The 25,474-nt window shown below is 41.1% G+C and overlaps 1 protein-coding gene across 6 annotated transcripts in view; it reads right to left on the bottom strand.

The window, feature by feature from the left end:
- PLCH1 (phospholipase C eta 1) overlaps window positions 1–25,474 on the bottom strand; it is a 400,513-nt gene that overhangs the window by 114,384 nt on the left and 260,655 nt on the right. For all 6 annotated transcript variants that reach the window (XM_077488115.1, XM_077488116.1, XM_077488114.1 and 3 more), the window contains 2 exons: window positions 11,191–11,361; window positions 858–951 (listed from right to left, as the gene is read on the bottom strand). In XM_077488115.1, coding sequence (XP_077344241.1) covers window positions 858–951; window positions 11,191–11,361 — 265 coding nt within the window. The remainder of the gene's footprint in view (window positions 1–857; window positions 952–11,190; window positions 11,362–25,474) is intronic.

Genomic DNA, 25,474 nt, shown 5'->3' with positions numbered 1-25,474 from the left:
CAGGGAGACACCCCATTAAGACAGCTTTCACACCAAGCATAGCATTGGTGCTAAAAATAGCGGCGTTTTACCTTCAGATTTGCAGCGCATTACGGCCGCTAGCAGTGTGCTTTTACCCCCCTAGCAGCCGAGAAAGCGTTAAAACCGGCCGCAATATGTCGCGATAGCGGCGTTTTGCTGGCAGTATTGAAGCGCTGCCCCATTGATTTCAATGGTGAGCAGCGGTGGAGGAGCAGTAAACACACCGCTCCAAAGAAGCTGCTGGCAGGACTTTTCCTGACGTCCTGCCAGCGCACCACTCCAGTGTGAAAGCCCTCGGGCTTTCACACTGGAGATAATGGAGCAGCAGTTTAAGGGCGGATTGCAGGTGCTATTTCTAACGCTACAGCGCCTGCAAAACGGCCTCAGTGTGAAAGGACTCTAAGGGTCTTCCCTTTCGGAGATCCACTGGTTTCCAGTGTGGGCTGTGTCACCCAGGCATACTACTTCTACTAGAATTTTTTTCACTTTCTCCAGGCCAGTTTGCACAGACCCTGTGTTACTAATGCTACAACCACAAAGTCTGTTGTTGCCATATAGACACCAATACCTTTACATGAATACATTTACCATGATAGAGTTATAATATTGTTTCATGCCACATCAATATATCAACAAAAGAGAAAATCATTCTTCATGTTTTAACACTTTATTGAATTCAACGTCCTGAAACATACCCAAAATTGAATTAAAAGTTATGTGTGAACTCAGTTATAGGAATACTTTTTACCAAGTGGGCAATCTGACAAAAAATGGGATACTTTGCTAAAATTACCCTATTTATTTCCTTCTTTTAACCAATATTAAACAACGCTTACCTTCTATTCCCATAACATTTTGTTCTTTGTTTTCCTCGGAAACCTCAAACTTCTGAATAATGTCAAGGCAGTACTCTGTTGTCACGTTACTCATCTGTACAAAGAAATGACAGAACCGTTATGAGTTGATTTCTTCCATAGTACGCCAAGTGTTAATTCAATGGAGATCTGGACCCTGGTCTATAGCAAAAATCCCTCCATAAAAGCTTCAGATGCAGTGAACCATAAATAAACTGTCAGCAAAACATTTATATCTTGAATTTAAGCAGCATTCCAAAAGATCTTAGTTTTCATTTACAAAGCCTAGAGAAGATGGGCTATAAAAAGTCAAAACATCATAAACACACACTGATATTTTTAAATGATTTCTTTGGACACATTTAGAACAAGCATACAATGCTTATCCTTGGAAACAGTATATAGAGCTGATATTATGCAGGGCTGAGAATGGTCAATAACTGCCTAAGAAATCTACTAGTAGATATAATAACTGAAAGAATGTGCTATAGCAAAAAGATAGACTCTATTAGCTTATTCCCCTATGACCTTCTGAATATAAGGTCATCACCTTGAATTCTAAGGTCACCTAAAGCACAGGCACGTATTCGCAATCACTGTACCTATTCAAACATGGCTTGGAATAACTTGGCAGTTTATGAACCAACAACACAGCAAGAACAAATGCACATGAAAGCTGAACGCTGGGGCAGAAAATGTTGGCAGCATTGGTGCTTTCATACCCAAGTACAATGGTTGCTTGTTTCTCTTCCCATTTTGTAATATTTGAGAGATACAAGTGCATTATTTGAATCACAGACTGAATCCCTCTGACATCTATTTTGTAAGACCGGTGGCCACTGTGCTGTGTATCCCCTGGCCATCGGCCTCGTCTCTGCCCCGCTGTAGAGCTTTACAATGAGCAAAAACATAATTATGACCCTGCTCACTTTAGTGAATAGTCTATCTGATGCCCCTGGGAAAATGTCCTGTAGGAAGAAACATGTAGACTGGAGCGCTGTGGTGAAGTCATTACATCTGCTTCAATGAGTGGCAGTTGTTTGCAATATGTTTGTATCTAACACATTTATGTATATAAAAGTTTCGATATGAACACTCATCAAGCTAAGCATTTAGTGACTGGCATGTAGTGCACTCAAAAGATAAATAAGTAGTTGTAATGACCAGCATGACATAGTCTTAACACTTGCATGCACATCCATATTGGTAGCCGCATCTATAGAGATTTCTGAACATTCTAGTCATTACCAGCTTTCATAACAGCAGCACTCTGCAGTGGAAAATGTCAGGAATATCTCCACTACGACCCGATTTATTTTTCCAGGACATTTGCTGGATGTCAATTCATAGACAGATGGCACAATGACCGACACATGCATATGAACTGACAAAGATGTCTGGAATTGTAACATAGGCTTATTATTAAATACAACAGAAGCTAAATACAAAACCACTCAGTTCTGCCCCTCTACCGCATGATATGATTAACGCAGTCCTCATTACACAAACTCTAGCTCTAAAGCAGAAAACCCTCCGGTAGTACATAAAACACCTATAATGTATCACAGATTTATAAGCACTTAGACATAATAAAACCAAACTCTAGCGCAAACTACAGATGAGAGATAATGGATCAGATAGATTGCTGTTTGAGAAAAATGACATGGAAGTATGGACAGGCAAGCATGGACAGGATCTATTTCATTCATAGGTCACATTAAGGGAATGAGTCACTGGATTGTAAATTATCAAATCATCCTGATATATGGCACTAATGGCAGCTTGTACAAAGGTTTAGTATTCTGTTCAATGAAAAAAATAACATTTTATGTGTTTTCATTTTTACCACTGAAACTAAAACTGACCTCAAAAAAGCAAAGTTGACCTGGAATTTTTGTGAACATCAAAATCAACTATAATACTTTTTTATTTTTTATTTGCATATTTTCTGAACAAGCTTTTGAGGGTTCCCTTCTTCCTTAACCCTTGTTCAAAAGCACAAAATCCACATTATTTAGCCCACATTTCAGCTAGTTCTGTCCAGCCACTTTAATAATTAATAAACATCTGCCAGACAGTGCAGCTATGAGGGTGATATCACATTCTCTGTTTGGAGTAAATTCCTAGTTATTTTTCTGGGAAGCCTGGGATCACCAGCCATGATGGTAAGGGCCCTTTCACATGGGGTGAATCCATCTAAATGGAATTCGCTTGCTCAGTGGGGGATCTCTCCACTGATCCAGATCCATGTCCGCTTCTCTATGGGGCGGTAGGATGGAAAGGGACTGCATGTCCACTTCCATCTGATTGTCATCCGATCCGACCCGCTAGACGGAGTGTCAACAAATCGCCATACTTCAATTTTCAGCAGATTTTATCGGATGCCCAGCGGGTGTCAATGGACACATGTGTGAAAGGGGCCTAAAAGGCAAGCAGTCTTTCTTTTCCTTCCTGCCACAGATCAAACTTTTGGCTCACCACCCATAAAAACTTGTCACTCAGCAGGGTTACATCCCCACATGCCTCAGCTGTCCCACGGGCCAGGTCACCAGCAGCTTAGCCATGTCTAAGTCAAAAGCAGCTTACCACTCTTCCTCCTAATGCTGTGTACACACGACCGGACTTTCCGGCAGAAAAGGTCTGATGGTCTTCCCGACTGACTTTTGATGGAGTTACGATGGACTTCTGAATGAACGGACTTGCCCACACACGAACGGACTAAAATCCATTTGAAACTTTGTTCGTTTTGAACGTGATGGCGTACGACGGGACTAGAAAAGGAAGTTCAATAGCCAGTAGCCAATAGCTGCTCTTGCATCGTATTTTGTCCGTCAAACCAGCATACAGACGAATGGTTTTCCCAATAGGAATTGAGTTAGTCGGACAAATTTAAAACATGTTCTATTTCTAGGTTCATCCAAATTTTTAAAAGAAAAATTATCGGACTATCCCACACACGATCGGACTATCCAAGGGAAGGATTCCGTTGGACCTATTCTGCCGGAAAGTCCGGTCGTGTGTACTCGGCATTAGTGTGGCCTGCTTCACACTGCACCACACAGACACCTACTAATTGCTTCCTGCTCATTTTCAGGCCTCTCCTGCAGGTGGGTTAACAATTTTAGTCCTTGAAAACAGGTTTAGAGGCTCTTTCCCACCCAAAGGCTTCCTGAGACTCCAAATTCTAGATACCATATAAGGACTTACTAATCTTAGGAAAATCGTAAGTCAGTTTACCCCTTTCCAAACAGAACCCCTCACCCTGCATTGGTGAGAACCCCTGAGTAATCCAAAACTGTTCTCATATTATCCCTCTTAATAGGACCTCGAAATGTGCTTGCCTTCTAGGACTCATCCTTGACATCCTTTACAACATACACTATATTACCAAAAGTACTGGGATGCCTTTACATGCACATGAACTTTATGAACTTAGTCTTAGTCTGTAGGGTTCAATATTAAATAGCCCACCCTTTTGCAGCTATAACAGCTTCAACTCTTCTGGGAAGGCTGTCCGCAAGGTTTAGGAGTGTGTCTATGGGAATGTTTGACCATTCTTCCAGAAGCGCATTTGTGAGGTCAGGCACTGATGTGGATGAGAAGGCCTGGCTTGCAGTCTCCATTCTAATTCATCCCAAAGGTGTTCTATTGGGTTGAGGTCATTCAAGTTCCTCCACTCCAAACTCCCTCATCCATGTCTTTATGGACCTTGCTTTGTGCACTGGTCCAAATCATTTGGCGGAGGGGGATTATGGTGAGGGGTTGTTTTTCACGGGTTGGGCTTGGCCCCTTAGTTCCACTGAAGGGAACTCTTAAGGCGTCAGCATACCAAGACATTTTGGACAATTTCTTGCTCCCAAATTTGTGGGAACAGTTTGGGGATGGCCTATGCCTGTTCCAACATGACTGCACACCAGTGCACAAAGCAAGGTCCCTAAAAACATGGATGAGCGAGTTAGGGGTGGGGGAACATGACTGGCCCACACAGAGCCCTCAAACAGATAGAACAATAATAACAACAAATAAAGATTTTAAATGAATTTCAAGTGAGACAAAAGTTTTAACTAGGTGCTCCTAACCCCACACTTATATGTCTGTTAGAGTAAAGGAAAACAGTAGTTGCCCCTGCACACAGCCTGATTGGGCAATAAAGGGGCAGCAACACACTGATAAGTCGTCACCTCAGCTCACTTCTTTCTCTGCTCCTGTAAGCATGTTCCCTGCCAGGACATATGCAAGCAGAAAAGCCTAGTAAAATTCAGGTACATATGCTAGTTGTATGTAAACATATATTTGTATTGTCTTTAAAACAACACGGCTGCATTAAATTGCATGATTTTTAAACATCTGCCTGAGAGTCAGCTTAATCATATATAAAACAGATCTAAGGATGCATTTAAAAAGCACAAGGTATTGTTTGGCATTTGAGAACAAATGTATTCTGCAGTTAATCTATTGATTAGAATTAGAGGATTGTGAATGTTATTACCACAAGGTAAATGCTACAGAATAAAAGAAAGTAATGAACTTTGCAATTGATCTCAAGTGACTAATAAAAAAAATAAACATGCAGTAATAATAGGTTGGTGTTATACGTTAAATGCTACTATTCTCAATGCACAGTGCAAGCAGAAGTGGCTGGAGACAAATACAAAAGAAAAGCATGGTTGCCCTTTTTTTATTTTTATAATGTCACTAAACCCAAAACTTGAAAATGAATCTTAATGTGTAAAAGTATTTATTTGATTAGGTGTGCTGTTAGTGCCTATTAAAAGTCTATGTTTTGTCAGTAATTACCTGGTGACCCAGCCAGTTTCCTATTCAGAGTAGCAACACTGTTGGTGGCAATCTACACTCTTCTGCATTGCTACTGCCTGCACATGCCTCGATTCCGAAGCTATGCATTTCCCTTTTTCCTCCAAAGCTATCCCCCCCACGGCACACGTCTGCAAGACATGCAGGGAGGCTCAAGAATGATAATTAACCGCACAGCGTTTATCATTGCTCTAAAAATAAAAAAATGTATTATGGAAATGATGTAAAACAAAACATATGAACATAATGCTCACTGTGTTTTGTTTTACTTTGTGTTATTTACATTTAGATTTTTTTTTTCTTTTTTTTTTTAACCTTTTTTTTTTAAACCAATCACATGACCACCTCCTCTCATATATTTGCATAGACAGTCATGATAAACAATGAAATACACTGCTGTCAGTCATGATCCTTGATCCACACCCCATGACATGCTTTTTTTTATCCCTGATCAATCACATCACTGTCAAAGCTCCACTCACATATTCATATAGACTAATTGAAGAATTAAAAAGAATTTATATGACCAACTCATAAATGCACCAAAACGGTATTTAAAAGCATTCTAATTTAGCAATATATGATTGATTTAAAGTGGTTTTAAAGGCAGAAGGTTTTTTTATCTTAACCTCCATGGCGGTATTCCCGAGTGTGGCTTTTTTCAGTACCATTAGCGGTAACCCCAAGCCACACTCAGGATTGCATGTCAGAATCCTGGTCCAGGTTACTTACCTGATCCCCAGGATCCTGCGATGTCCCGCCGCTATGTGTGCAGGCTGTGTCCTCCGCCCAATGCTCTTTGTGCCAGGCTCCTTTCCCTGCGAGTGTCATGAAGCATAAGGGTGGAGCCCAGCTGCAAATTCAAAAAGTACAAAAAACATAACACAGTACACTGTGATCTTACAAATTACATTACTGTATGAAATCATTTCACCTCCCTTTTGTCCCTAGTGCTTTGTCCAGTGCCCTGCATGCAGTTTTATATTATATATATTGTTCTTTCTGCCTGGAAACTGGAGACTGTCCATGGCAACCAAAAAGAGCCCCTTTATGTCAAAAATGGTTTTAGGCCAACTAAAAAAACAGTGATAGTGAATTAGAACAGTGATAGTGATTTGTGGGGAAAATAATTGTATTATTAATATATTATTATTTTTATAATTATTTATAGTTATTTATTATATTATAATTTAAGATTTCGTATTTCAAACTTTATCATACCCGCGATGTCTACTAGACTCTCGTTTGGACAGATTTAAGTGTGTTATTACTAAGAATTAAAGGCCTACAATATAAAACCCCAAATTTCTCTGCAAAAAAAATTTGACATAATCATACTGTCAGGAAGGCTAATATATTCTATGCATTAAGATAAGAATACTTCAGTGTTTAGAAGCCCCCCCCCTCAGCCCCCTCTAATACGTACCTGAGTCCCATCTCGATCTAGTGATTTTGCTTGAGAGCCTCGGCTGTCCGGGACTCTCCCGCCTGATTGGCTGAGACACAGAAGTGGGTGGGTGCCATTGGATCCCGCTGCTGTCAAAGGAGTGAGCCCATGAGGAGAGAGAGGGGGCGGGGCAGAGCCATGGATCTGTGTCTGAATGCCCCCATAGCAAGCTGCCTGCTGTAGGGGCACTCAGCAGGAGGGAGGGGCCAGGAGTGCCAACGGGGGACCCGAAAAGAGGAGGATTTGCGCTGTTCAAAACCACTGCAAAATGCATCTAAGTATAACATGTTTGTCATTTTCTAAACAAAAAAAAAACAAAAACACTTTTAGCCCTTGTGCACACGGTTGGACATTCCGACAACGAAATTCATCGGATTTTGTCCGAAACTGGTTTTGCATACACACGGTCGGACAAAGTTGTCGGAAAATCCGATCGTACGTAACATGATGACGTTATTTCATTACGACGGCACTACGTTCAGGCTAGCAGTCAATAGCTTTGGTCTAGGAATTTGATCTGGGCATGCATGGCACTTTGTCCAATCGGAATTCTCTACACACAATCGGACTAAGTCCGATTGGATCATGTTGTCGGAAAGTTTTACAGCCCAGCTCTAAAACTTTGTCCGATGGAGCCCACACACAGTCAAATTATCCGTCAACATGGTCCGATCGGACATTTTCTGTCAGAATGTCTGACCGTGTGTACAAGGGCTAATATCACTTGTATGTGATTTAAGTGATATAATACACCACACATGCATTAAAGGAGAAATGGGGCCAAAGCTCTTTTGACTCTACTTCTGTAGGTCAGTTTCAGCTGACAGCAGGCTAAAGCCCATCATTCAGCAGTCAAGGTTCTGGTGGGGTCTCGAGTTTGAGGTCGGGATCCACCCAGATACTTAAGCGGCTGCTGTCGCACCCTTTCAGTGTGCCACTGAGAGCCTGAGCCAGCCGATTCCGCCCCCCAGGTGTTCCATTGAGTGCTGGAGGGGCATAAAACAGAGCCAGTTAATGACAGTCACTGCCCTCTGCTCACTGAAGACCAAAAACTTAGCGATCAGCAGTCTTGGATCTCTCAGTTCTCATTGTAGATACAGCTGGGAACAGATGCTGCATCCACCTAGATGAGCAGGTATGTTTATTATTTTTAAATCCCACAGTTCTCTTTTAAAGTGGTTAAAACCCCTTACAATCCACTTTTTGCTACAGGTAAGCCTATAATAAGGCTTACCTGTAGCTACCCCAGATATCTCCTAAACCTGCATGATTTAGGAGATATCCCCTGTATCAGCATGTGTCGACGTCATCGGCACATGCGCATTGAAGTAATGGCACGTATGTGCCGTTTGCTTCAGTGAGTGTGCCGTTATCGGTGGCGCGGGAGTGACGTCACCGCGGCTCCGGCCAATCACAGCATCAGAGCCGCGATACCTGGAAATAACTCCAGGGAGAAATGACACCGGCCGGTGCTGTGTACCGTCACCGCAGCGGAGGCTTCGATCTCAGGTGAGTATTACATAATAAGCTAGTATGCTATGCATACTAGTTTATTATACCTTTGCAGGTCTTTTTTTTTTTTCATGTGTGTTTACAACCACTTTAAATCATGTGCACGCAGGTTTAATGGCACAGATATAAAAACAATGACCATACTGGTCAATATGACTGAAGATTTTTAAGCCACCGATATAATTGCACATACTAACAGCAGCCAAAAAAACAGGCAATTTTCTTTAGTGACAGCTGCAGAGTCTAGAATGCTGGACAAGTTATGGCACTTTTGAGCCAGACGTCAATAAAAGCAATCACAGACACATAGCAAGTCCAAAGAAACTTGGAAAAAAAAAGTTAGCTGACTAAGTGGAACAGTCCTTTCACCACACATTGTGACAAAAACCAAAAGCAAATACACTTCCAACATTAAATGGAGCTGATGACCAGATAGGGAATGGGCAATTATTGGAAATTTCCATATGGTAGACAGATCACCTGCTGAAGTTTGGCTAGCAGTGCAGTAATACATACATTATAACTAATACCTAAAAAATATATAAAATAATTATATATATATAAAATTATAATACCTGTAAAAATATAAAAATGTTAGAAAAGTTATTGGTAAAAAAAAAAAATATTTAAGTATTAATGTATCTTTGTAGTATGAAGAGTTTTTCTAACCTTCTAACAAGAGCTTGTATTGAAAGGATATGTACAGTAATTTAAAATAGCTGGTAATTTCTGCCACAAACACAGCATTAATATGCTCCTGCAAAGCTTGTCACTGATATTGATCTATTGCTTAGTCAAATGCTGGTGACAACATTTTATCAGGCCACCTACTGTCTCTAAAGTCATTATCTACACACTCACAAATAAGCTACTTCCAAATGATTATTACTATATCTGACAGTATTGAAGAAAAACCATCCTAAATTGTGTGCACCTCTTCAAAATATATCAAGCAGCAAAATTATAGGAAAAAAATGTGTAGGCAGAACAGCCTGTACACTTACAACTGCTTTATTACTGAAGACATGAATTCTACCTGCTATGAACAAGCCATCCGACTATGCTGACTTTAGGCCAAAATGGTTAGTTTATGGGGTGGATTTACCAAAGGCAAATAGACTGTGCACTCCTGCAAGGGCAGTTGCACTAATTTTCCTTAGTAAATATAAATGTGGTAAAGCTTCACTTTGTAAAGGATATCCAATCAGGTCCATGGAAAACAAAACATCTGCATTTTTGCTTGCACATGAGTGGATGATGGAAAGCAGCAGAGCTTTAGCACATTTACTAAAGCTCTTGGGAAAAAGAGTGCACTATCTGCCTTTAGTAACTCCACTCCAATGGGGGTTATTTAGGAAAGGCAAATCCACTTTGCACTGAAAGTGCACTTGGAAGTGCAATCGCTCTAAATCTAAGGGGTAGATCTTAAATGAGTTGAAGCTCTGCTGATTTTATCATCCAATCACGTGCAAGCTAAAATTCTGTTTTTTATTTTCCATTCATGCCCCCTCGGATCTACAGCGACTTTACTTCCAAGTGGATTTTCCTTTAGTAAATAACCCCCTATGTGTCAGTACACATAAGCCCTATGAGCCACTCATTCTAAATTATTACAGCAGTACACTAAGTAAAACAGTAACAATAGTAAATGTTATTATTAAAAAAGATAAATGGCTGATAGATACCCAGGTTTCATATATAAAGCAGAGTTGATAGACGAGTCAACCAGAGATTACTGAATTCTACACACAGCGACCAAATTTAGTAGTATCAGTACAATTACTTGACTAAAACTCTATAGCTAATTTGTCAACCTGACCCAAATGCTGATAACATGATCAGGAAATAATCAGCGTGATTCCCTATCATCAATGTGCACCAATCACTGTCATTGAATAGTGTGACCTCTAAAGCTGGCCATACATGGAACTAGAGATGGGCTTGGGCCTGTTCACAACCCCACGTGCCTGATCCCGCCAGGAAGCCAACACTGCACAGTGCTAATCACAGGCATTGGGACATTTTTCAATCTGTGCAGTTGCAGATCGGGAAATGTCTCGCTGCCTGTGATTAGCGATGTAAAAAGTCTTTTTACCAAAACATAACAAAAAAATGCAGCTAGCAGGATTTTTCAGAAATGCAATACCTGCCCTCTAATGCAATGCACTGATGTGAAGAGCTTCGTAGATTATAATGGTAATTGGTTTTCATGTGCATTTATCGTGTTGTAATCCTACATTGTAGAGCACATAAAAAATACGAACAGGCCCTACATTTCATTTACTGCTGGCATAACTGGATCACTGCTTTAACCGTAAGTCTACATAGGGCACAGTGAAATGTTAGGTGCCACTTGCTCTAATTATTACTATACTTGGCACCTTTTATCTTTGGTGAGATATATGCTATATATACAGTATATGCATGCTTCATGCCTGGAAGGAAACTGATATGCATTACACACATGTTCTATTACTGTACATTCGAAATGTATCAAATCATTTTTTATGCTGCACAGCAGCTATAGAACAACTTACATACCTTTTGTTCAACTTTGAGAAACTGGCCTAGTTCATCCACTGTTAAATGGTCTTTTTTGTCACTGTAACTTAAAAGCAAGAGGTACAGGTCTCTCCGTAATGACATCATCTTGTAGAAGACGCAAAACTCTTCAAAGGTTAATGTACCCTGGTTTTCATCAGTGTCTGCTTCCTGTAAAACAAATGTTTCATACAATCAGGTGGATGTTCCCATATGATAATATAATATGGTCAGTAATAACTCAAATAAGACATAATCAACAACTTGAAGACAGTTTAAAATTCCACTTATTGAAGCACAAATAGAGGTAAAATTCCAAAGTGTATAGAGCTGATACATTTCAGTCCACAGGGACCTTAGTCATAGCTAATATGGTGAGTAATAACTATCATAATAAAAGATGAAAACATAATAAACCTGATTAGCATATTCAAGTTTCTGTAAAAGAACAAAACAAATCTTTGTTCATCTTTTATAGTAGGTTGCATTAATGTAACACAATTTAATGGTAAATGGGTATCCAAAGCTGACCATACACTAGCAAAAATGTGTTTAATATGTTTAATTTTAAGAATGTTAATTAAAAATTTTAATTGTTATTGAGGTCAAATTGACATTCAGAATGGACATTTTTTTCTTGAACAAATACATTTCTTGTTAAACATTTTGAAGTACTTTCAAATAATATTCTTCGAGTCATTGAACGCGCTGACATTTTTTTTGTTACATTTTTTTTGATTTGATAAAAGCCAGGCATTTTGAAATCCCCATCAGGAACCAGTCAAATTTTCCTCTCTTGACAGGCTGGTTGTACTGAAGCCGATCCATCAATTGACTTCAATAAAACCATCCTGTTGGATTTTTTCATAGGATAGCTGCCAGCAGTGATCCTTTTATTCTGATAGCTGGAAAACCTCCCACTGTCATAATATAATAACGCTGCAGGAGGGATCCAGTCAGTGTTGATGGGGGAATCAAGCAATTTTCTTTCCTTCCACCTGTGGTTGAAAGAAAAAATTGTATAATGTATGTCTTGTTTATGGAGATTCACAGTAAATAGCGGCTTGAAAAGTGGAACCCTGCAGGTCAGGAAATATTTAAAGGAGACATATGGGAATGCAAAAATAGGTATTACGTGCTACCCTCATACCTGCATTGCATTTCTTTCTTTCCCCAGCCTTTTTGTTTTTGCAGAATAGTTTTTGAAGGGAACAGAATAAGCCTCTAATGGTTCTTTTTAAGTTCAAAAGTTTGCAGGGGGCGGACACTGCTCCACAATCCAGCCACTCCTTCACTCCCTCCCTCTGGAGGACATGTGGGTGTGTTTGGTGAAGAGGTACACACCCAGGCTGCTATCTAGAATGAGCACATTCTTCACATGCCTCTGTTTCCATGGCAGCATGTCCCCTGCTAAAACCTGGAAGCAGAGAGACCGTGTAATACAAGTGGAGTCTCCTCACCTTTCTCTGGCTGCTATCTGAAAGCTCTCGTCTGCTAGACTCCAACCCCTCTCCCCTGGGCTTTAATGTTCCTCTGAATCCCCCCTCCCTCAGTTTTAGCAGTGCTTTACCGTTGTTTTTGTGCCGCTTTTTGAGGGCTAGCGGGCGTTTTAACCCCTTGCTAGTGGCTGAATAAAGGGTTAAAAGCTTTGCAGGCGGGGTGCTAACGGGGTGCTTTTAACCCCGCTAGCAGCTGAATAAAGGGTTAAAAGCTTTGTAGGCGCTTCGGGGGCACTGCCCATTGTATTCACTGCTCCTAAAGAGCTGCAAAGATTTATATCCTGTCAGCGCAGCGCCCCAGTGTGAAAGCACTGAGGCTTTCACACTGGGATTGCAGAGGAGGCTTTTTCAGGCGCTTTACAGGTGTTATTTTTTGCGATAAAGCACCTGAAAAATGCCTCGTCTTAATGCAGATAATGCTGACAAAAGCCAATGCTGTATTTTACTTTAACACTGTATTTATTTCATAAAACAGTGCAGAAACTGCTGGTGCTGTATAAATCCTGCTGCTGAATAATAATAATAATAATAATGGACAATTATCTCTTCTCTTGGATTGCACTACTCACACTGAGAAATAAACATGGGTCATTCTGAACCTAGACGGGTCTGGCTTTTAAAGCTGTGTGCTGATGCTTGTGAAGAATGGAAGAACAATGCATGTCAAAATTTATGCTGAGGCTGAGATAATGTCAGATATTTCAGCTGAACAAGGGAAATAATGTCTAATATTTAATTAAGAAAATTACAGTCTTAAAACTTTCCCATAACATGTTTGGCCTTGCCCAAATAATGGATTGTCAGTGCAGAAAAGAGAAAAATTTCCAGAAACAAAAAACTTACAGCAACACTGTCCCTGGAAACCGAGGACACTCAATTTAGTCGAGAGAGTGGTTATCTTTCTAATGGCCTATGATTATGAGATTTTAACCTGTTGGTTGCAAGTTTGACTAATATGCCAAATGGGGAGGATGTCTACCTTACACTTTAAACCTAAATCTCTTTTTTTTCTTTTCTTTTTTTACATTTTTCATTAGAGAATTTTTAACCCAGCAAATGTAGGTATGTGTACTGTATGTATCATTATGTGCATCTTTCAAAATTAGAGGAGAAATTAAGAGAGTGTCAGAAACTAAAGCCCTCCTCGTATGGGTAAGCCATTAGATTTTCTCTAAATTACATATGTTGACTGAGTAAAATATACCAATAACTGAGCTATGCCAAGGTCACCTGGCACCCAAAGATGTCAAAGTAGGAACCCTACTGAGGACTGAATTCTCACAAGCAAAATGTGTCCATTTGGGAAGTAAGACAGCCTATAACTTATCAAGACCGCAGATTTTATTATGCAATATCTCCTCTTTATCAAGGCATCAACATTAGGTTTCTGATACAAAGCATGCCGTCATTTTTGCTAACGAAAAAAGGAAACCATATTTACATACGAATGGTAAAAAAATTTAAAAAAACATTAAAAAAAACATTAAAATGGCTGCAGGTTTGTTTTATGTGTTGACTAAAGGGAAATTCTTTAAATTGGACCAAAAATGTAATGTAATAATATTGTTACATTGTATTTGTGAAGTCTGCAACCACTGCTTGCAGGCTTCATTTCCATGTCATCCTCGAATCGTCATGCTTGGACACACAAACAAACTGCGGTCTATAGGCTACTACCTTGTCATCGTTCCAACAGCCTCCTTACTTGAACTTGGGTGTGATATTCCATCACAGCCTAGAGCATCTGACACCGGTATCGCATGCTTTTATTATCTTTTAAAAAATTTGATCATTAATTGAAAAAAAATGTATGTTTTATCTGCATCTACTGGGCTGGCTTTTTACAACCAGCATTAGATCTACTTAACCCCATGAGGAATATCACATTATAAACATTTGCACCAAGGACCCTGAGCGCTGTTTCACCCTGTCTATTATTATTTTTCCTTATCGCCATTCCAAGTGTATGTTTTACAGCAGTGGGACAACCCTTCGGTGTCTTTATCCAGATGTCCTGATGGCATCTTCGCTACAGCGCTTGGAGTACACATGTGTGCTTTTACCACTGTCAGTACTTATACTACACAGAGCTGGACCCAGTGTAATCTACAAGTCCATATCCCCAGCTGTGCAAAAGTAAATTAAAACATGAGAAACTGTGATGCAATGTGTTACACAATATATTACTTATTAACCTAAAATTAGTCTTTCCTGTTGGTAGATGGACTAGAGTCAGCAAATATGGAAACCCTACAGATTTCACATCTCTGTTTTGATTGTGACTCAATCAATATTATATCCTATGCGTTTGGGATAATTCTTTAGGGCACCCATTAAAGGCTGACATGTAATATTACTTCACAATATGGCAAAGCTGGTTATGGAAGAAGTGATTGAATCCAAAATGTATCAGCCATGTGCATCCTACTGAAATGTAAGACTGATTGATTCCACATCTCATTTTCTCCTCTGTTACCTGCCAATCAATTTATATTTCCTGCTAATATTGTTATATAAATTCTCACTTCAAATGGACACTGTAATAAAATACGTAAAGATTAAAAACGAACTTTCATAAAGTAAACTCCTGCCATTCATTACACCCTTCTAGACTTATTTTAGAGTATTTTTGGGGCCCTGAAATGAAATCTGTTCAGCTTCACATCAACGTTGATGCTCTTTAATGATTATAATTCAGAGAATAGCAGCTAACAACTGAGGTTTGTTTTTATAAGTGACATGCTTCACTCAGTAATGGTCATACATATCTATATGGGTTTCACTAATTATGTTTTACCAGATTATTTGCCTTCCTTCAATAAGTATGAGGAGAAATTCTAAAGAGCATTCTCATTCTGTGGTTTTAAATGATGGGTTTGCTACATTCTAATAATTCAACAAAAACACTAAAAATGAGGTTTAATTATCAGCTGAAAATGCAAACCTTTGTTATGCTTCATTAATTAAGTTGTTTAAGCGTCTGCTCTTAATGAATTCCCTAATGGTCATTTTCTGGTCTATTAATGATTTAACAGATACAGCCATTAGGGCTATTTCTAAAAACAGATGAAAAGGTATTTAAGGAAACAGACACATTTGGTCGCTGTTTATATTATTTTGTGATATCGAAAACCCAATTAAAGCCCAACTCCAGCCAAAACAAAACCCCTTTTAGGTTTTTAATGTGGCCTGTGTCCCCAGTGTGGACACACACTACAACAAAAGTCATTTTTCTATATGGAAGACTAAAAAAGCCTGTTGGGTTATATAGAACTGTCTGTGTCATCCTATCTTGGTGACAGCAGCAACACTCATTTCTTGTCCTAATATCACAGGGACAAGAAGTGAACGGAAAGCTTCCCATTAGGGACATGGACAACATTAAAAGTAAATTGTGGGTTAAATTTGTATTTTTTTGGCTTAACTTTAACCCTTGTAAGCTGCTAAATGTTTTCAGTCCTCAGAAGAGTGCACCCTTTCTGTTATTATCAAAACAATTACCTGTTGAGGGGGCTATTCCTCCTTGAGTGACATCCTGACAATAATGCTGAAATCCCCCTCCATTCCTTCTTTTGAACTTGACTGATGGGTAATCGAGATACCAGCACAGCAGCAGCTGCTCTGCCTCTCCTCTCCAGGCTGCTTGATCCCTCATAGTTTTTCCTTGTAAGTGATTGAAAACCCAGACGAGCCAGCAGCAACAGCAGCCACTCTTCAGTGATTGGAAGGTGAGAAAAGTCAATAAAAGTTCGGTTTTCTGTGCATAGCCAAACGAGGAAGGGATGATTGATCGCTCAAGTTGTAACCGCCTGCTATGAACGATCAAACCTAGTCCAGATAATGGAATGTGGGCACAGCAAAAATGTAGCAATAGAAGAAAAGCTTTGCTATGGTGAATGGGTTCTTCTAGACTCTACCACTGGCATTCTCTACCACTGCCATTCTATGGCACTATGGCATATTTTTTGTGGTGTTAAGCTAGAGAGTGTGGGTAAACAGAGGATTGGTCAGTTAGGATACATATCAAGAGTTAGTTGCATCTGCTACCACCATTCTCCTGATAGTGTAAGGGCATCTTCAGATTATGAAGAATCAAGCAATGCTCATTAATATGCCTACAGCATTTATAATGTTTTTTTGGACATGTTTTTGTTGTGATTTTGAAGCCTTGAAAAAGTTTCAAGAATGCTTGATAAATGCCCATGAAAGAGTTGTTTTTCTAGGGGAAGTGCTTAAAGGGGAAGTGATGTAGAAAAAATTATTTGCTTTGAGGCATGGCTAGGTTTTGGTTTGACAGTGGACATTTTTGTGAATTCTCTGCAAGGTCAAAACATATACTTTGATCTCTTTGACACTTGGCTTGGTCCAACTCAACTTTGCTGACACAAAAAGCTTTGCCATTGACAATAATGCTCAATGTCTCTGTTTCTGCCTTGCACTGCCAGCATTGCTGACTGGCTTGATGCTTTTGGCTGCACACAGAAGCAAATGGTGTTACTAAACGGCTGCTCTGTACAAACAGGATGTAGCTGGAGCTCCTCTGTCCTAGTTCTCTATTATTTTTATTACAGTGCATTCTGGGATACTGGAGCCTCCACTGTCTCTCCTCCATCACCCAGCTAACACTTTATAAATGCTTGAATAACAAACCATAAATGCTATACGTGATGTTAAGGTGCAGTTACAGAGCATTATCAATGAAATCAATCAAAGAGGCTGACAAGCATTGATGCCTCATGAAAGCGACGTGCTGCTAATTTTTAACACAACACAACACCATGACTAGTGTGTGCAATGCACTGTGTGGTTCCCATTATAATATTCATCAAAGGTATGGAAGAGCTGTGATGAGGCTTTAAAATGCTGAATAAATGGCTTTTAAACAAACACATTGGGAGAGATTTATTAAAATTGATGCACATAGAATATGGTGTGGCTGTGCATAGTAACCAATCAGATTCTAGGTTGCTATTGCCAAAGCTTAATAGAACAAGCTAAAGGTAGAAGCTGATTGGTTACACCACCGATACACCAGATTTTGTGTACACCAGTTTTAGTAAATCTCCCTCATTGTGTTGACGCACGTGTGAAAGAGGCTTTTTGATTTGAATGGATAATTTGATTTTAACTATAGCCAGCTTAGCATTTATGGTCAATTAGATATACTGTTGATGTTGATGTTGATCTCCTGCGGAAGTGATTCATTTGGTTCACAAAACACATTGATATTATCCCCTGCTTCCCGTGTCTTTCATATGGAAGATATCTCTGGATGTTTTCATACATTTCAAGTAGAATAACAATATACAAAAGGGTCTAAGGAGCAATGGGGATATATTAACACCTGTAGTTACAGGTTCAAATGTTGTACTAGCTTTTATGGGTGTTTTTTAAGCAAAAATGTGCTGCCTCAAGCTCCACAACATCTCAAAAATATGCCCCTTCTTCACCAAACTCCCTGGTTATCTCTTGCCTCGACTACTACTGGCTTAAGTCCATCTTAGCAGCTGTTCAGTATCTGCTACCCCTTTCCCCAGATCCCTTCATTGCCTTTCGCTCACCCAACAAATTAAATTAAAAATAGTAACAACCTTCAAAGCCACCCAGTGTGCCCAATGCTCAGCGGAACAAGTCGATGTATATAGTGGATCAAAAGATATTTATCTCAAGCACTATTTGACCACACAAAGATATGGGGGTAACACCTGTTGGCTTTCGGTGTTCCTGGTGGTGGATGAAACTACTTTAAACAACATTGAGTCTTCTGGACACATCCCTATGGACTCCATTTTTGTACTTTTAATATGTATCATGTCATTGTTTGTATCAATTGCTGCACTTTTTCTCTATATTCAAAAAGCCATATTTAGGGATCTAGGGGGTGGCTTGGCAAAATCTTACAGCACTGTGTTGAAGTCAGAACGTTCATTCCATTTACCCTAATTTGAGTTCTGTTTAATCTCCTGCAAAAAAAGTACACATATGTAGATCCATAGATGGTCAGTGAGACTGTACTTATGGGAGTATGTTCTTGTGTAGTTTTCTCTCTTTTTGCTTGTGAAAAATGTCTTATATTTTTTTTTTTTTTACATCAAGCTGTCTGCCTCCCAGAGGTAGCAAGGACTGTGTTACAGAATCCCAAAGAGGTGAGTTCCAGGATCATGAGATTACAGCAAAATGAAGTGGGTTACCAATGACAGCGCAGTATAGTGCAGCCATGGCTAGGTGAAAAGCAATTTGCAAATTTGCACTACAGAACTTATTCCATAGGAAACCATGGTAAATGTATTGTAGTGAAAATCTGCAAAATACAAAAAGCACTAAAAATGCATAGGTGTGAATCCAGCCTTAAAGTGGATGCAAACCCTCACATATACCCAGTGAAGTGAACAGCCTGTAGATGATACACAGGGATGAAACAAATCTTCCTACATAAGTTTTACATGCAGATCTGCTGTCTTCAGCTTGCTATATTCTTTAGTATTCTAACATTGTGGTAGAATTTCTACTTCCTCATTCAGAAGTAGGAGTGGATTCTTGGCATACACTGTGTGACAGCTGATTGGAGGAAATGCACACAACCCCACTCCACATAGGCAGAGGAACAAAGATACTTTCAGAGTTGTGCTGTAACAAGACAAGCTCTCTGCTAATCTATTTATAGCACCCTCCCCAACACAAATCTCAGGCTGCTTTTGTTTCCCATCTCAGAGAACTTGTCAAAAGTTATCATGCTGATAACAGAGTAATGAAACAGCAGAAAGACACAGGACTCAGGGCTTTGGAGAGAGATAAGTAAACACTACATATATGTGCCTAGCTCAAATTTCATTAATCAGGTTTACATCCACATAAAGATGTACTTTCTAGGATTTGAACAAAGTTTTATTCTCTTTCAAAGACCAAATACACTAAAGTATATGTAGCTGTATATCGAATGATGAAAATAAATACGGCAGATCTCTAAATTCTGCCAAAAGGCAACTTTCAGACATACATTTGCAAAAACTGACAGTAGTTAGCTTGCATGGGGCAGCTGGAATATTAGGATTATTGATGCATTAAGAATGCTAAATGCACCACATTTAGAACAATAAGAACAGTATAAAATGGGAACATCAGCAGTTCTGTGAAGAACACAACAATCTTGTGTGCCAATAAAACATGTCTTATGAGCGGTTTTAGATTGTCCTTAGAGACGCAGTCGTAGTACTTATGTCATCAATGTCTCTGCTTCAAGCATCTGCCTAAGAGGATTTGCTCAGGATTTACCCAACATTCGACAGAGGTTTTCTAATATATGCCGCTTCTTGTTATGTAGGTCTTGAAGGCAGGGGAGTGCTAAGATTGGCTTCCTGAAATGTTTTTTTATTGAAACAATTATTTCCTCGGTGGGACCTGCATGTAGTTCACCAGGTCATATTTAGTTACATTTAACTCTCTTACTCATGAATCTGTATGTATCCGCTGTCTCAGATATTACACAGCTATTCCCCCACTGCTCAATTTAACATAAAGCAGAGTTCACTAAATTATGTAAACTATGTACAGCCAAAAAAAAACGTTTTAGCTTTGGATATAAGGCTTTCAGCCTACCTGATTGCCAACAGAGAAGGTAAAACAGCAACCTTATGCTTCCCAGATGAACTGCCTGACTTCTATGTGAAAGTAGGAAGACAAACACCAAGTACCAGGCTGGTCAGATACTATCCCACACTTTCACCAACTATGAGAATTGCACTGGCAAAAAAATTAAGGAGAAATATGCAGCCCAAATAGGAAGAGACCCCCCGCCAACTCACTCCTGAAGAATCCCCTCTATGCCTCCGAGCCCTTGGAGGAGAACTGTCTTCATTTACTTTCTTGTTGATCTTGAGCCATTCGTTATTTGACTCCATCTTTCTGATATAGATAAAGCTTCAACTCCAGGACACTTTTTTTTAAACACCACATTATAAATAAGGTTACCTCTGAAGACCCTTTAACACAGGTGGACCGTTCGAGTCCACCTATCAGTTTTTCAGTTGGACCTGATCGGACCCTTCAGTCTCCTAGATGGAGCTGCGGGTGTTGACGGACATGTGTCCGTTGACATCTGCCAACATACGATCCGATCCTGTCTGATAAAAAACAGGCAGATAGGGATTTGGTTCCCATCCATCTGCGTATCTGATCGGATGGCATTCGGGTGTAAACAGACAGGCGGTTCGTGGACATCCAATTGCCTATAGAAGAGAGCGGGCAGTGTCTGTGTCTGCTCTGCATAAACAGAGCGGACACAGATCAGCCATTCCCCTGCTCAGCAGGGATCAGCAAACAGATTTCCTACTGAGCAGTAGGGATGAGCTGAACACCCCCCTGTTCGGTTCGCACCAGAACCTGCGAACAGACCTAAACTTCGTGTGAACTTTAGAACCCTATTAAAGTCTATGGGACTCGAACGTTCACAATCTAAAGTGCTCATTTTAAAGGGTAATATGCAAGTTACTGTCCTAAAAAGTGTTTGGGGACCCGGGTCCTGCCCCAGAGGACATGGATCAATGCAAAAAGAAGTTTTAAAAACGGACGTTTTTTCAGGAGCAGTGATTTTAATAATGATTAAAGTGAAACAATAAAAGTGTAATATTCCTTTAAATTTCGTAGCTGGGGGGTATCTATAGTATGCCTGTGAAGGGGCGCATGTTTCTGGGGCTTAGAACTGTCCCTGCACAAAGTGTCATTTGTGCAGGAAAAAAAGTCTTTTAAAATCACTTGCGGTTAAATTGTCGGCTCCCCGTAATACAGAGAACACTCAATGAGTGTTCTCTGTATTAGCCGACAATTCATTCATTCATTGATAAAAAAAAAAAAAAAGCGTGGGGGTTCCCCTAAATTCAATTACCAGGCCCTTCAGGTCTGACATGGATATTAAGGGGAACCCCGTGTCAAATTTAAAAAAAATTGACGTGGGGGTCCCCCTAAAAATCCATATCAGACCCTTTATCCGAGCACGCAACCTGGCAGGCCGCAGGAAAAGAGGGGTGGACGAGAGAGCGGCCCCCCTCCCTCCTGAACCGTACCAGGCCACATACCCTCAACATTGGGAGGATGCTTTGGGGGTCTGTGACCCCTCAAAGCACCTTGTCCCCATGTTGATGAGGACAAGGGCCTCATCCTCACAACCCTGGCCGTTGGTTGTGAGGGTCTGCGGGCGGGGGGCTTATCAGAATCTGGAAGCCCCCTTTAACAAGGGGACCCCCAGATCCCGCCCCCCCCTGTTTGAAATGGTAAGGGGGTACAAAAGTACCCCTACCATTTCACAAAGAAAGTGTCAAAATGGTTAAATAAGACAAACACACTTTTGAAAAATTATTTTATTAAAAATGAAAAAAATAAAAAAAAGATTCCAGCGGTGCTAATCCATTCTTGCTATCCAGCCACAGATCTCCGGGGTCCAGCGATGGATGATCATATCCAGCGATGGGGGATCTCTCAGTCCAGCGCTGTCCATACATCCTTCTTCTGTCTCCACTCCGGAGACACTGCAGAGATCCCAGCGCTGACGTTTCTTATATTAGGAGGGCGGGGCCACCCGTCACCTGACCCCGCCCCTCTGACGCTGGAGAGGGAAGCCAGGGGTTCCCCAGTGACGTGTGGGTGACCCCGCCCCCTCTGATCGCTGGACCCCGGAGATTCGTCGCTGGATAGCAAGAGTGGATTAGCACTGCTGGAATCTTTTTTTTAAAATTTTTTTCATTTTTAATAAAGGAATTTTTCAAAAGTGTGTTTGTCTTATTTAACCATTTTGACACTTTCTTTGTGAAATGGTAGGGGTACTTTTGTACCCCCTTACCATTTCAAACAGGGGGGGGGCGGGATCTGGGGGTCCCCTTGTTAAAGGGGGCTTCCAGATTCTGATAAGCCCCCTGCCCGCAGACCCTCACAACCAACGGCCAGGGTTGTGTGGATGAGGCCCTTGTCCTCATCAACATGGGGACAAGGTGCTTTGAGGGGTCACAGACCCCCAAAGCATCCTCCCAATGTTGAGGGTATGTGGCCTGGTACGGTTCAGGAGGGAGGGGGGGCCGCTCTCTCGTCCCCCCCTCTTTTCCTGTGGCCTGCCAGGTTGCGTGCTCGGATAAAGGGTCTGATATGGATTTTTAGGGGGACCCCACGTCAATTTTTTTTTAATTTGATGCGGGGTTCCCCTTAATATCCATATCAGACCTGAAGGGTCTGGTATGGATATTTAGGGGGACCCCATGTCAATTTTTTTTTTTAATTTGACACGGGGTTCCCCTTAATATCCATGTCAGGCCTGAAGGGCCTGGTAATTGAATTTAGGGGAACCCCCACGCTTTTTTTTTTTTTTTTTAATCAATGAATGAATGAATTGTCGGCTAATACAGAGAACACTCATTGAGTGTTCTCTGTATTACGGGGAGCCGACAATTTAGCCGCAAGTGATTTTAAAAGACTTTTTTTCCTGCACAAATGACACTTTGTGCAGGGACAGTTCTAAGCACCAGAAACATGTGCCCCTTCACAGGCATACTATAGATACCCCCCAGCTACGAAATTTAAAGGAATATTACACTTTTATTGTTTCACTTTAATCATTATTAAAATCACTGCTCCTGAAAAAACTGCAGTTTTTACAACTTTTTTTTTCATTGATCCATGTCCAGTGGGGCAGGACCCGGGTCCCCAAACACTTTTTAGGACAGTAACCTGCATATTAGCCTTTAAAATGAGCACTTTAGATTTCTCCCATAGACTTGTATAGGGTTTTCCGGCTTTTCGAATTTGCTGCGAACAGCCCAAATTGTTCACTGTTCGCTGAACAGGCGAACAGGCAATGTTCGAGTCGAACATGAGTTTGACTCAAACTCGAAGCTCATCCCTATTGAGCAGGTGGATTCAGTAGTATTAGGCCCACCCTGTGTGGAAGGGACCTAATAAAGACTATCCTAGATCTGGGTAGCTGCTGGTTACTGCAAAAATCATAGTTGCTCAAATGACTGATTCTACACAAAGCCATATTTCTGGTGCTGCATGGATATAGTGCTGCGGCTTTGACAGTATAGAGATCCTGTTGTGCAATGTCGCTTTAATCTCTTCTCCTCCTGACACAAAAAGCCATGTATTCATTTCACAGAATACAAGGTGTTCTGTAAATGGATAGGGGGAAAGGAGAGGCGGATGAAGGACAGGATCCTTTCTTATGCAATCACAGAATGCCAAGGCTTTTTGTGAATGGATGAAGGTAGAGGAAAATGAATGGGTGCAGAGCAGTATAGCAAATCAGGATACATCTTTGTTAACTGAGCCTATAATTGAAATTCACCCTGCAAGCTTTTTTTTTTTTTTGCAGAAGGGTAAGGCCTCTTTCACACGGACTGTCCGTTCAGGTCCGCCTGTCAGTTTTTTAGGCGGACCTGAACGGACACTCCATAGACCTCTATAGAGCGTTAGATGTCAGCGATTACATATCCACTGACATCCGACCCCCTCCGATCCGAAAAAGTGTGATGGAGGAAAATCCTACTTTCCTGACAGACTCCATGGCAGCAACGTGTGGGTTAAGTCCCGCCTCCACTACCCTATAGGACACTACTCCCATAAATCTTTGCTCCCTGCCCATGGCCGTGTTCTTTTTTTGTCCTCCTCCGTAGGACCCATTACGGTCTTTCTACCTGAAGATTGCTCCCACATGATTCCGTTGTTGGTTTGGCCGAAGAGCGACTGTGGATGTAATTGTCGCAGAACTCCGTTAAGCCCTAGCTACTAGCAGGGTATGGAGTGGGCATTTGGATATAAGCGCTGGAGGAAAGCCAGGAGCCTAGCCACTGGCAGGCAGGCTGCGCATTCGGTCGGATAGCCCAGCTAAATAGCAGGTGACCTATTTTGCCCTGAGAAGTCCGGTATGTATTGTGCTTACCTTCGGCCTGGAGACGATCGTGTGGGAGCGGTAAGATTGTTCCTCTTTTTCATGGCAGCAGTTTGTGTTTGTTCCTTGCCTTTTCTCCTTCAGTTTCCGTTCGTTTTTCTGTGTCTATGTATGTGGGTATAGGCATGGCGGTCGGATTAGCCTGCGTTCCAGCCGCCGCTCACTTCCTGGTTTTCGTTGATACGTTCGTTCTGCGCATGCGCGTGTAGGGCACAGGATCGAGGCTTGGTTCGCGCATGCGCGATAGCGGCAAAATTACGCTATTCGCGCATGCGCAGTAGCGGTGCACAGGACGTGGTGATGATGTCATTAAGGCGCCTTATTTAAACTTAGAAAATAGCCTACAAGCTTTGGGAATGCTTGCAGGTTATTACGTGACTTCCCCTTGTCCAGGTTTTCTGCTGTGGAGGTAGGTGGCCTTCTGGGAAGAAGGGGGTGGGCGTGTGTGTGTGTGTATGGTGCCCTCAGCCTTACTTATATGTCTTTGCAGCATTTATGGAAACCCCTAGAGATATGGACTCACCTCCGCCTGTATGTGGCCAGCCCTCTCATAATAGGTACTGTCTGGGGGGGAAGTAAGGGGGGGGGGTGTCCGGTATTAGTCAGTGTGTTATCTTTCCTTATCTGTATGTCTCTTCTATCTCTGTCTTAGCCCATCTAGATCAGAACAGCAACGCAGCTCAACGCACAGAGGAAGCGATTCTTCTAAGTCTTACCACCGGCACTCATATTCTAAGTCTAAACATCACGGCTCACCCTCAAGATCCGGGCGCCGTAGCGAGGATCGATCTCGCTCCTCCAGGGCTCATTCCAGCCACTCTGTTATTAATACTTGCTGGGGATGCAGATCGCAAGT

This window comes from Lithobates pipiens, unplaced genomic scaffold, assembly GCF_037356315.1.
Source record: "Lithobates pipiens isolate NorthernLeopardFrog02 unplaced genomic scaffold, aLitPip1_a1.2 Scaffold_18, whole genome shotgun sequence".
Taxonomy (NCBI): domain Eukaryota; kingdom Metazoa; phylum Chordata; class Amphibia; order Anura; family Ranidae; genus Lithobates; species Lithobates pipiens.
Note: the sequence above shows the minus strand (reverse complement) of the source record. Positions and strands in the feature narration are given on the sequence as shown.